The 14,004-nt window shown below is 45.7% G+C and overlaps 1 protein-coding gene across 2 annotated transcripts in view; it reads right to left on the reverse strand.

Annotated features, from left to right (window-relative positions):
* Positions 1–14,004, reverse strand: part of BDH1 (3-hydroxybutyrate dehydrogenase 1) — a 16,358-nt gene continuing 2,354 nt past the window's right edge. For both annotated transcript variants that reach the window (XM_075761196.1, XM_075761198.1), the window contains exons 3-7: positions 11,668–11,740; positions 10,138–10,248; positions 4,904–5,045; positions 3,247–3,399; positions 1–1,852 (exon numbers count right to left, since the gene is read on the reverse strand). In XM_075761196.1, the coding sequence (XP_075617311.1) occupies positions 1,383–1,852; positions 3,247–3,399; positions 4,904–5,045; positions 10,138–10,248; positions 11,668–11,740 (949 nt within the window). In that variant the 3' untranslated portion in view covers positions 1–1,382. The remainder of the gene's footprint in view (positions 1,853–3,246; positions 3,400–4,903; positions 5,046–10,137; positions 10,249–11,667; positions 11,741–14,004) is intronic.

Genomic DNA, 14,004 nt, shown 5'->3' on the forward strand with positions numbered 1-14,004 from the left:
TTTAATACCATTCATGTATACATTTATTAAGCCAAAGGAGTTTGATCATGTCACGGTATGTTACTAGAGCACGTGAGATCCCTTCTTTTTAACGTCACTAACAATGGTTATTTTACTTTTTTTTTTTTTTTGGCCTTTCAAGCTTAAAAAAAATTAACTCTTTCTGCACTCCCCATGAAAGGCTCTTTTATGTTTTTTTTTTTTTCTTTTCTTACAGTACAAAACAAACATTTCTCAGACATGTAAACAACCATCACAGAAATGAAACTGCTTTAGTTAACTGAAGTTAATTTCATTGTTATGGACGTTCTGTTAGATTTATGCCATGTTAGATGTATTTCAGCTCTGTGACTCCTTCAATGAAAGTTATTACTGCTATCATCACCTGCACCGCAGCAGTGCCTACAGGTCAGGGTGAAGGCCCTTCTGTGCAAGGTGCTGTACAAACACTTGGTGTAACTCTGAGGCCCTGGTCAGAACAGCACCACTGGTGTGACTATAACCCTCTCTGCTTCCCTCTGCTCAGCAGCGATCCTCACAAATTACGGCAGCTGGAGTGAACCTCTTCTCCAAACTAAGTCTGGAGTTGATGTTCAATTACTGTTGATGAGAAATGTTACTATGGGCCAATCCTGACACCTGCGGTCCTGTGCGTAAAGCTGCTCACACTCATGGGAATGCTCATATGAGTAAGAAACTCCTGTGGGAAAGGTCTGCAGGATTGAGTCCCTGGATCATTGAACTCCTTTGCAAGAAAGCATGCAAGAAAAGCAGACTGGTTCCTTTTCTCTAAGGTTTCATCAGTATAATTCTAAGAGAGAAAGGGACAGGGTCAGTTGCTCAGTTTCAGCATCTCGAGCATTTTGAGTTCTGATCCCCAAATTAAAGAAGTCTCTGCTCTGCCTTGGGCTACTGTGACCAGGCCTGGAAAAGTCTGTTGGACATTCTTTGTCATCAGGAGGCAGTGGTTTGCCATTACAGCATGGAGGGCCTCTGTTTTATGGTGTGAAGGCTGCATCCTAGGCAGGAATTGTGAAGACAGTGTTCAGCCATCAGCAGAAATTATTCTGAAAACGCTTTAGAACAATCGCAGTTTAAATAATGATTTTAACTTGATATTTGAGGTGAAAAAAAAAGGATTACATAAAACCAATAGCAAAGAATTAATGTCACTGCACAAACATAATGTATTCCTGCCTGTGAAGCATCCCTTGCAAATTACTGCCCTTTAGGTTATGTCAGATGTTTAAACAAACCCTTTAGAGCTAAAATACAGTACTCTGAAATGAGGTTAGAAAAATTTTAAAATGACTAATGGGAAGTGTGTACAATACTCACTTTAAAACAAGTTTCCCACCTGGGTAGCCTAGGAGTGCGAGGCCTCAATAGACATAGAGCCGATCCGAAATGGCAGCAGGCATGTGCGTCATGATCTGCATGCGCAGCCACCAGTAGTAATCCATGGGGTGGTAGCGGGTGTAGGGGGTCGTGGAGGTGAGCGCATGGGCGACGCTTTCGATGACCGGCGAGGTGTCCGTCGAGCCACTGTTGCAGTACGTCTCCATCTTGCTCACCTGCTCATCGAAGTACTTCCTGCCGTAGTCTTTGCGCACTATCTCAGGGAGCTCGTCCCACATTTTGTCGGCTATGGCTTTGATTCGCTCAGGGCTGTACAGGTTGGTGGCAGCTATGAAGTTGCCAGGCTCCACGATGCTGACCATCACTCCCTGGGGCTGCATTTCGTACCGCAGGCAGTCGGAGAAGGCTTCCACACCAAACTTGGTAATGCAGTAGGGTGACCGGGCAGGACTGCCCATCCGACCCATCATGCTACTGATGTTCACCACGCGACCTAGGCAGAGGCCGGGCAAAGCACAGCTGAGCTGTGGTACCTGATCCAGAGCAGGTACCTGACACGCACCACCCAACAGATCCCTGAACGTGCATCCACCTGCCCACTGCACATCCATAGGGGGTCCCTGGCAGACCTGATCGTGGCTCTATCTGAGCATTGCTGTCCTATGGAACAGCCTTCAGGCAGGACAACAAGCCCAGTGCTTGCACTCCCTGGCTCATTATACCTGAGGGAACAGGCACATGGTGACACACAAAGCTCAGTGCTACAAGGAGCACAGAAGAGGCTGGACAGAGCCTGCACGGTGGGAGACAGGATCACTCAGCAGCAATCAGGGCTGAGCCCAGACAAGAGGAAGCAGCAACAAAGAAAGCCTCTGGCACCAGGGTGAGCTTGTTTATTTGCAAGTCAAAGGCACAAAACCCAGGAGCCTGATGGTGGCTTACAGTGTCTGCCCCTTAAAAGGGAACAGATTGCTCCTGCACCACAAACAGGTAGAGCAGACCAAGACCAGTCCACTCTTTTCTGTGTGATAGCTGGATCACGGTTCCAGGCACAGAGCTGGGGCCTTTCTCCTCTCCAGAAGCCAACTGTTTTGGCTGGGGAGAATGCTGGTAGGAGACTGTGGATGCTGCAGTGTAATCAGAGGCTGCAGTTCTTTGCACTTTTTCTATCAGTGCTCATTGCTGAATTGTGTTAGGAAAAACTTTGACCACAGAAGTGGATACCCTTCCATGGTGAAAGAAATGCCGCGTGGACCACATACAGCGCAGGTCTGCAGCACAGGATGACATTGTTAACATCTGTGGATGCCTCAAGAGTAAAAAATATTCTCATTTAGTCAGGTAGTTGGCCCCAGCGCAGGAAAGCTTTTGCCCCTTTACACCAAGACCCATTCAAGCTCCAGGTCTGCGTTCCTTTGCTGTATAAACCCCATCTCTCATATGTTACAGGCTCCCAAAGTAACACAACGCACAGCTGACAACTTCCCTGCAAGAAGCACGTCATAGTACAGTGCTGCTGCCCACCCTGCCAGCACTGGCACAGGTGGTTTTTGTACAGAGAGGAGGATTGCTCCTGGTGCTGGAATCTAAGGTGAGCTGCAGCTTCTGAACAGGTAAAAGAAGGTATGACAGATTAGATCTTGCGTGGGATGTTGCAGGTGAAGGCAGCACAGATAGGAAAAAGAAATAATAACTGTTTTTCAGGACTGCTGCCTTGCTGTGTAACTCAGAGCAGTTAGGAAATCTGTCATTTGTGATGGACGCTGTGGATCACATTCTGTCTGTAAAGGTATGAAGGTGGCCAATGGCGCAGAGAGAAGTGTAATAGACCTTTTGGCCTCTAACACAGCAAGACCTGGGAGTGCCAGTCAGGAGGAGATCACTCACCCTTTGACCTCCGGATGAGGGGGAGGAATGCCTTGGTGGTTCGCACAGTCCCCCACAGGTTCACTTCAGCTACCTCCATGTAGGTGTCCATGCTGGTGAACTCGACTTCCCCAAATGTGGAGATCCCGGCATTGTTAACCAGCCCCCAGAGCCCTAGAAGACAAAATCAAGCAGGAAGCTTTCCCTCTGTGAGACCAATGAGAGCAGCTAGGAAAAGGCCCTGCTAATAGATTATTGAACCACACAACAGAGCTTTTCATTATGACTTATGATGATGGAAGCCAGACAGAAGAGAGTCCAGAGTGAACTTCAGTCTCCTGAGCAAATATAACCACAATTAGGATCTGCCTGTACTGCCCAACATTGCAGCCACAAAGTACAGTGAATAAGGCTTCCCAGGAAGTTCTGAGCCAGCAAACAGAAAACATCAGCCTTGTCTAAGCTGTTCTCCTTGCCATTCTCTTTTTATCAATCATGATTTTTTGAAAGAAGCAAAACATAGACTCTAAATGCAAATAAGAAGAATAGAAAAGACCTTGTAAGAAACAAAAGAGTAATTCTTTCAAAGTAAAATCCCATGTGTCACCATAATAACTAGAATGTCTGTAATGCTGGGAAGGGGGACGTGGGCATGTGTGGACATAGGTGGGCACACATGCCACAGTCTCTCCTTTTTATTCTGCTGTAACCAAGATGGCAACAAATGAAGCTACCAATTCATTTGGCATTGAAAAGAAAGATTAAAAAGGAATTTGGAATAAAATGAACTTGCTTCATATAATATTCTAATTGCACAGGAGACAGACTGAGAAGGATCTGGGATGGCTTCCCTCTGCTGTTTAGAAAAACTTGCTGTTACCTGTTGACTGACTGTACCCAGATCCGTGTTCCAGAAAAGGCAACTTCATCCTGGCCTATGCTTGAGAATACAGGGCTAGAAAACTTAATTTATATAGAAGATCCATCTATAAAAATTAAATAGAAATAGGCTTATGCAAAATCCAAAATAAAACATTACTGGTTGCTCTGCTTTTAAACAACCTTCATGCATTGAAGTGTGGATGTTGTTTAGGGGAAAAATGTAGTTCACCAAAGGGTGGAAAGGTTTCAGGAATGCATGAGCAACTGGGATTTTCACAGTACTGGAGCTACACTCTGAAGTCTGAAATCTGTAATATATGGTAATATCTGCAATAGCATTTATGATACTTAGCTGGCTTCACGGGAAATCCTTTGGAAACCCCCTCCATTTCCTTTGCCTTTTGAAAGTTTGAGGGAGATGTTTCCATTGCTAATCCCCAATCTTTGGGCACTGGCCAGGTTTTAAAACATAAAGGGAGTCACAATAAACTTCAGTTCACAGGAATAAAACACTAAACCCAGGGCCTTGAACACCACCTTGATGTCTGCTAATGTCCCTATAGGAGCTAGTGGAGTAAAAAGCAGTTGTCTTTGTAGATGCTGTCTTAAGTGGGAAGCTGCTTTCTGATAGGGCACAACATTTGAACGGGCCATTTGCTCTCACTGCTGCTCCTCGAAGCTTTGTGCCCTTCAATCATATGCTCAGCTTTTGAAATACGCCCTGAAAATGCTCTCAGAGCCCAGCTGAGGGAGCTGCTGCCACCTACATGACCTTAGAACCACTGCATGCACCTACCTTTCTCTGGGTCCTCCAGGCTGCTATTCACGTGCTCCACTGCTTGGTCCACTTCTTTGCTGTCACAGACGTTGAGCTGGACGGTTCTCATTCGATCACTGTTCATGTTGTCCAGATCCTTGGAGCCCCCATCTCCCTTATCCTAGAGACAAAGAAAGCTCTGGTCTGAATCTGGCCAAAGAGCTTGTGTAGAATATCAAATGCATAGCAACCATCAAATCAAGCAAAAGAGAGTGCACAGGGCAGTCACAGAATGATCAGGACAGTCCTGCAGCTCTAAGACGAAGGGGAACAGACCGGGCTGCTCCTGCAGAACCCATTGCCTTGCCACCCAGGTCTAACTGCTGGTACAAACTGCTTCGATCACCAAGAAAGCAGCCAGAGCTGGATCTGCCCCAGCAAGGCAACTCCTGCCCAGTGCAAACTCCTGAGATCAAGCTATGCCCCCCTGCTGCAGTGGTGGGAACGTGGTGCTGTCCTCACTTTGGCTTGCATATGGGGCGTAGCAAATAGCTTGGTGGGGGTATGGTATAAAATACCTGGTGAGTGGCTGCACATGTACGTTACATGTGCTTCTCAGTCACGTTGCCAGCTCTGGGAGCAACAGTCCTAAACTGCCTGCCCACTGCTCTCTCCCTTCAGCTGATCTACACACACAGCTCCCACTGCCTGGAAACCTACCTACTACCTCCAACAGACTCCTACAGAGTCTGATCAAGTGCCTGGCCAGCTTGCCTGCTAGCAATTCCCCCCAGCATCTTTTCCAGCATCTTGCTCTCTTCTCTGCCTCCTCCTATGAGCTTTTTCTCACTCTCATTTCCCATCTCCACTCCTTTTGTCTCAGGTCAGAACAACAGATTCCGCCAGCATACACATACCGCTCACAGCCCAGCCAATTAACCACAGCCAGCCCCTGAGATATCTTTCACACAGGCCAGACACTGCTAGCAACGAGGCTGCCATGCCCCTTCACAGCAGTGAAACCTGGCTATGGTGCTTCCAGGATACAGATATGGGATATTAATCTGAGTTTGGGACTATCCCTGAATCCCTCCCGTGGTTATAAGCTACGGGACTGTTGACAACTCCAGGGTACTTTTGTAGAGGATGGTGAGGTCTAGCTCTGAAAATAATCAGGTTTTAGGAACATCCTTGTCTTTAAGAAACTCCCTCTGTCCCCTCAATATCATCCCTCACCAGAGGTCTCTCACTCCCCATTAACAGGCTAGACATGGAGCGTGTCTCACAGGATCATCTGATGGCTGCTCAGCTCTTCTTTCCCCGCTGCTCAACCCTCCAGGTAGCCCTGCTTGCTGTGTCAGCATCAGCAGGCAAGCATCGGAGCGCTCCTCACTCCTGATAGATGAGGCTTTTTTGGATAGATAGCTTGTTGTCCCTCTGACCTGGAACAGGCCAGTTCTTCATAGCAGGGTTGTTTCCTGACTGCTGAATGACATTAGATCGCTCTAAACACCTCGAGCCACAGGCGCTCCCTGTCAGAGACTGCCAGCAGTCAGTTGTCAATGAGTCCAAACCCAGGCTTGCCCCTGAACAAGGGTTCCCTTCAGACACCGCACTTGAGATACCACACAAGGATGGCAATACATCCCCCTGTCTCTGTGCCACCTGTCTTCCAAAAAACCTTCTCCTGGCTCCTCTTATTCCTGGGCTTATCCGCTGTGCTCACAGACAGTTCACTAGCTTAAGTACCTGATGTCTCCTCTGTCATCTTCTCCACCCTTCCTTATTCCACCACAGACTGTTAATGCTGGTTAGTGTTTGTCCTTAAGAGAAGGCATCTACTGAATGCATCCTCTTCACACAGAAGCATGTTGCATACGAAATAGAGCAGTTAAGAGTCCCATGCACAGCTTAATGGTGTTTCTTTTTATGGTGACTGAAAATAGAGTTTTGTGCTAAGTTTGCTGCTCACTCAAAAGCACTGTGGTGCTGAAGCCAGTGTGTATGGCAAAGCACTGAAAAGCATACAAGTGACACGTGGGAATGCCAAGAGGAAATCAGCAAATGCAAGCATGCAAGTCCCTTGGAAACAGCAGATACGGCTAAAGGGAAGAGGAAGAACAATAAAGCCAAGGTGCTTCCTTCCCCGATCCCAGGTCTGCGACGTGCTACAAAATCTCTGGGCCGCAGCAACACACCAGCCTCAGCGGCCTTGTAAGCTCTACTGGGACCTCCACAGCATCCTCTTCTTCCTCCCTTACAGGGTTGGCGCAGCAAGCCAACATCCCTCCTGCCCTCCCACCCACAGGCAGCTGGGTGCTTGGACAGGGACCCTTGGGGCTGGGATCCTGGTCAAGAATTGGATGCTGGACATTAACGCAGACCACAGGGCCATTCCCTTGTCTCTTCAGAAAGGACAAATGGGTGATGTTTAAGTCAGGCACCCTGTGATTGTGTCATGCTCTCCTAGCACGAGATGCAGCCTGTCCCCCACATATGCAGCAGTGGAAGGACCTTCTCGTGCTACGCCAAGACACCGGTACATCTCTGGTGTCAGCCCCAGGGTCCACTGTCCCTATGGCAAGAGGGCCCAGCTCTTGCATAGTGGAAAAGCACACCGCTGCCACTTGCTGCCTCATCTTCCTCTTTCCATGGTCACCCTCTGCAGCCCATGGGCTTCAGCTTGTATCTTTTATCAGTGTGTCCTTGAAGTGGTATGTAACAGCCTGTGGCTCTGAGCACTCTTGTTGAGCCCTACAGTAACTGGCCTGCATGCTGGCTTGCTCCGATAATCTCTGCTTTCTCATCCCCCTGCAAGCCCCAACAGGCCTGAGCACACAAAGCAAAGCAAACAGGGGTTCCACCACACTCCTGACAGCCGTGACAAACATCACATATGTCCACTGGTAACAGATACTGATGGAAAAATACCTTCTTCATCTTGTGTCAGCTGGCTCCTCCAGCTATTAATCAAAGAGGAAAAAACAAGACAGCTGCAGCGTGATCGTTCATCGGATCCAGTCTACCACTGTTTTTTGGCAATGAAGCATCAACTCTCACATGAATATATTTGCCAGTGAAAATGTTAGGAAGAAACTGTGTGTGAAATAGCACACTGTTAGCACAGATCCATCCTTGGGCTCCCCTCAGTCATGACCCTAAACACATCTCTCAGGTTTCCTTTAGCACAAATATAGTCAGGCGCTCAGGATCTGGCCACTCTAGGAAACCTTTCCTGATGAAGAGTCAGCACTGCACACACTTTTAATCTGCAATAAGGACGTGACGTTCCTATGAACAGTGCATACCCTGATAATATGATGGCTCCCCAAGCTGAAGTATGTTTCTGAAGTGCAGGTGTGCTGTGAAAAATAGTCCCGCGAAAATAACACTGAAGTTTCATAGTCATTTCCTCTCTGTCAGGGTTTGGTCAAATATAGATAATAGATAATGCTTCTTATTTCTACCTCCACTTCTACCTACCATCTAAAAACACACCAGGCTTTTTCTGCCCCTAAAATCAGCATCAGCAATAATTACAGTCTGATCAGAGTTCTGCTTATGGTTTTGCTAGTAAAACCTGTGGCACAATGAGAAATCAGCTCAGTCTCCTGGAGTTGTTTTAGTTCTATAGAGCAGTTCTACATAAAGTATATGGCCTGAAGACACATGACGCCAACCTGCCGGCTAAGGAACTTTGGCATTTTACAGTGTTTTTCTGATGACAACTGATGTTATCATCAGCCTTGCCATAGTCACATACATTTTGGAACATGGGATGTGAGTCCAGCTAAAGAAGCAACATTTAATTACACAGTGATACAGCAGGAAATAAATATTGATCAAAGCCTAAAAGAGTTCTGGCATGCTGCTGCATGTCAGCTTACGCTAAAATTGTCAGAGGCCAAGATTTTCCACTAATATGCATTCTACTGAATGCGTGCTGAAGACACCAAAATGGAAGGGAGGTTTCAGTGACAGTTAAAGACATGCTCACTGAAAATCGGGTATTTCTGGCAGCTCAGACAGAGGAAGTGAAACCCAGAAGTAACTTTGCAGCTCTGAAATTTCTGGCTCCAGTCAACGTAGAGACAAGCTATTATTCTTAGCGGTGACTTTTAAGTCTGCAACATTCTTATAGTCTCTAATTTTCATCTTCAGTTACAAAAGCTAAGTAGAAACATCTGCCAAATAAGTACTCATCTGCACTCTCTCTTCTGAACACCTCTTGAAAAGCAGCAGTTTATAAGAAGCGTCTTGTTCTGCTGTGAAGCCTGTAGAGGGAGCCCAGGTTAACAAATAAACCCTTGACCCAAAGCTGAGACACCACAAGGGACAGTTATCGAAACACAAACTTCTCTTTTGAAAAAATGCAGCAGAAAGAAACTAATAATTTAAGCAAAACTTAATAATAATGGAAAAATTAACAGCAGAAAGAGTACTGACAACATTAAAAAACCTTGGCAAATTCTCTTTAAATAATACAACTATTGAAGATATATTTATAGAGATGAGTGAGCTAAAAGATTAGGATCCAAATGACTGACCCACCCCAGGATATCCTGAGGAGTAAGTTTGTTTCTGTTGGGAAATGGCCATGTAGCTAAAAAAGTGCAGTGCTTCTTATGGAGAAAGAGGCTAAAGCTCTCACCTATTCTCCATGACCAGGTATCTCTGACTACCATACAGAGCGCTCCTGGAGAGTATATCAAGATTGCATCACTAAGCTATTTGTGGCTTGATTCTGCTCTCATTCGCCCTAGTGGAACTCTGTCGCCTTCACAGCAATTTCAGGAGACCCTCAATACACACTGAGACATGGCTGTACTCATGAATATAATAAAAAATGCTCACGCCACATGCCATAAAATCATCGGTGGCTTGGTGTATGTCACAATTAATCAAAATAAACCCTGTGTAAATATGTATAGTCTGAGAGCAGGGCCAAAGGTCCAGACTCAACTTGATCCCAAAATTTGGTTATGGATAAGCCTATAAAATTAGATTTGGGGTTCCAGTCCACCAGATATGGAACTGACCACAATGTTGTGATCCGAATAAGAACTCCCTAGATATCGTTCAGTCCTGGTTCTGGCCTAGACTAGGTTATGCTCTATGAAATTCAAGCATGTGTGCCTTTCTCTTCGGGCTACCAACCACCCTCCCTCCCTCTCCTTGGCAGAAAGCTGTGCAGAGTGGAGAGGGAAGATTGGATTTGCTACAGTGTCTGTGCATGTGCCACAGGTGAAGAATACAGTTTTTGTCTTCCCTACCTTTTGCAGGCAGCCAGCGTAAACAATGAAGCCTTTGGCATGCAGGTGCTTGGCCAAGGCAAATCCAAACCCTGAGTCACAACCTGTTATAAGCACAGCTCTGCTGCCAATCTGCAAAACAAAACAGAACAAAATGCACTGGAATTGAGTATGTGAAATCAGCAATTTGTAGTGCACAGAACAAAAACGTGTCCTTGTCCAGGAGCAGTCCATTCCACGGACGCCGTCTACACTTATTGCCAGCTACTGCCACCCAGGGCCTCCTGAAGACAAGAAACAAAGTGAGGAAGGATCACCATCCTCCCAACACAGAGAAGTTTGGCACCTCTGGCTCCTGAGGCAAAAAGCAAACCACCATTCTCTGACAGTTCACATCCATCTTGAAATCAGAAAATATACCAGACAGTGTCCAAGAAATGTTTTCCCTTCAGTAGGAACTGTTCCTATATGTTCAAAGCAGGCAGGGGTCCGCTCTTCTGTGCCACGCAGCCCATAGGGCGTGGGGAAGATGGCTTGACTGAGGAAAGGATATGGGTTAACCTTACTGACTGCTCACTCATATTTCTCTCTCTAGCATGTAAACCCTCTAGTGCTGGGTTTTAAAAGCTAAGCAGAATCAAGTGGGTTTAATATTTGAAATCAAGACTAGTTGGTCATCGGTCTTTTTGTTTGGTTTTTTGGTCGTCTTATTTTTCCAACTTAGAATTTAAATAGGAGAAGTACACCTCCTTCCTTCTCCAAACCCCTTCTTCTAATCCAACGAGAGGCAACAGTTAAGTGACAAGTTAAAAACTGCATGGTGTATCAGACATTCCAGCAGCAAGTACCTATGCAGCAAGGTGTTGCTGTGGGTGGTATTAGGTAATAATTACTTGCAATTCATTCCAACTCATCTAACAAACTAGAAATTTGCTTTCCCCAGCATACACAGGGACTGATCAGGGTCACACTGGCAGCCCCACAGCAATGCAAAGGCCACATCTGAATTCCTCTGAGACTCTGTCCCAGGCTTCAGAGCAAGATGCGTGTGCGCTAGTACTGCTACAGTGCTGAGTTCTGTGCCACAAGCAGGCAAGAGGGCAAAACATCTCCCTTACTTTTGTCTGGCACTGGTCCTGGTGAGCTGTGGAAGGAAAGGGCTGTTAAAGAAGAGGACCACTCTTCAGAACAAGAGGTGAGGACAAACTGATTTATTTACATCCCTTTGCACAACCATACTCCAGAAATAGTGCTTTATTAAGAATTTGTCATGCAAATTCCCTCCGCTCTAAGGTGGAAGATTTCATCTGCTGAGTGAGTTCCAAAAATAGAAAAACCCCACTAGTCTGATTGTTTATTTCCATCCTTAGCAGCATGTACTGTGCTACGTCAATGGAAGCTCTGTGCTAGGAAACAATGTGGAGTATGTTGGAGAGGTCCAGCACAGAGTCTTTCTGGCAAATTGGAAAGAACAATTTGGTCATCAGGCTTCAGGGATTTTAAAACCCCAGCTCAGCAGAACTAGTTCCTGGAAACCACAGTCACACTCACCTGATCGACTTCACTTGCATAAGAGCGGCTGCCACATGGGGACAAGTGAGGGAAGCAAAATCTTTGCACAGGCCTGTTAAAAAAACCCCAAACAACAGAATAATCAGGCATGGAATATCTTGTCTGTACCCTGGTGCTGCAGCATACACGTAAAAAGGAATGTAGTGTTGCCTATACACGTGATGTAGGCTGTCAACAGTATCCAGTCTACAGTTCTCCTTAGTCTGAGCCTGTGTGTTTCCTACAGTATGAAATATTTGTTTCTCAAAAGACCTTGATGCTATTTCTAGCTGCAGAAGCTGCCTGGATATTACCAAGAATTCCAAAATAGCTCCTGGTCTGGAGGCACAGAGCAGCTTCCACCTGCAAAATGGGCAATCAGTGTTTTCATTTCCAACAGCAACAACACTCTCACTTAAGAGTTGCACAAAGCTGCGGTATAGGAAGTTATTCATTTGTCTGATGAAAGTATTCAGCTGTGGCATTGTCTCTTATACCCAGCCTAAGGTCGAATTTGCTTGGATGTCTCTCACACAACTCCATCCTTCTGTCATTTTAGATAATACTTCTTCCTCTGCAGTATCTGACTACCCATCAGATACTCTTAGATCTTAGATGCCCTCTTTGCAACTGTTTAAACTGAAAGACACTATGTCTTTGAGCAACACCTGCCATGCAGATCTGAAGCTGCTCTGTACAGTATGTCTGACTCCCAGGAAGATAAACCATGTTCACAAAGACAGACCAGAGCAAAGCAACAATGCCTTCCAGGGTGTGAGTATTTATTTACAAAAGCTACGCTACCAGTAGCATCACATTGTCTTAGGTCTTGCCATCATTTATCAAAACTAGGCCTAGACAAGACACCAAAGTGACCCTAACCTCTGTCCTTGCCAGCCACCTCTCTGGACTCTATCAGCTTTTTCATTTTTGCTTTGGGCACTGACATGACTCTCCCAGAGCCTTCTGGCCTTCTGGCCCTAGACTTGCTGTACTTCATCTACCCTCTGACCCCTCTAACAACATCTATCCTTCAGCAGAATTTATCTTCCAGGCCGCTCTTCTGTCTTCTAAGTGAATTTGCATAATCATTCACAGTTAGCTCCTGCTCAGACATCACAGGTGCTCCCAGGGTGACCTATGCTACACAGAACAGCACTGTGCAGACACTGGCCTCTGAGCCGCATCCTGGGAAAACAAGGCTGGAAAAAGAGTCTGCTAGGCAGAAGCTTTGAACCACACAGGAGGGGAGCTGATTTATATTCAGGCCAAGGGTGTTCGCTCACCTTCCTGCAACAGTTTAGCTCTTTTTCTAACTTGAGCATCACAAGCCCAATCAGCTCTTGAAACAGCAACAGCCTATTTAATTGCTGCAAAGGTCAGTCCCCAGGCAAAGTCTGTGTTAACATCACTGACCTGCAATCCTGGCTTGGAATTTTCTCAACAATAAGCTGCTTGGTGTGTCTCAAAGTGATCAGAAATGTTTGTAACATTTCTTTTAGTTGCATGAACTTGATTTCCATTTTTCAGTGTCATGTCTGATTTGCTGCACTCCATTCACAATAACCTGTAGAGAACTAATTGCCATTCTGCCTACCTTGACCTGAAGGCAAGGACATAAAATAGATGCCGGCTGCAGGCTAGCAGGAATGTCATCAGAGGAAACAGCTACAATGCGTATGCGATGTTAGCCCCCACACAGCACACTAATGTACTGTGAGCCATTTGTGTCATTCTGCATGACTGAATTCTAGAGACCACAACTGAGACTTTTAAAATGCACAGATGGTCCTTGAATTGAATCCGTGCTTGTAACCATGCATTCGCTTTTCTTCAGTTACACCAAAAAAGGCAGTCCTCAGCTTGAAGAGTCAAGTATATAAATGCTACCTCAATACATTAAGATACCAGTATAGTGACAACACTGCCTTTAGATGAACAGTTGGATTTCCATTTCGGGTTTAGCAGCTTGTGAGTACTTCAAAAAATACAACACATTTTTGCCCAGAGTACAAGACACACAAAGCACAAAGACACAGTAAGCAAAACAAAAGAAGAATTAAAAAAATAAAAAAGAATATGCTGAAAATTCTTTTCTGAAGTTAATAAAGCATTTATTTGTATTTTTAAGGCCACAGCAGATTCCTGCCGGTGCAGCTTTGGTGTGTGAGGAGTAAATAGGAGATAAAAGGCCTATGTCTGTTTGCACAGGAAATCTCTAACAGCTTGGCTATCTACAACTCCCTGTTAAGGGAGCCATCCTTGGCAGTGACGGTGCTGGACACCACTAGCAACAGCACTAGAACCACAGTGGAGGTGGCAGTTCTTGCTTAGCCA

Source organism: Balearica regulorum, chromosome 9 (genome assembly GCF_011004875.1).
Source record: "Balearica regulorum gibbericeps isolate bBalReg1 chromosome 9, bBalReg1.pri, whole genome shotgun sequence".
Lineage (NCBI taxonomy): Eukaryota > Metazoa > Chordata > Aves > Gruiformes > Gruidae > Balearica > Balearica regulorum.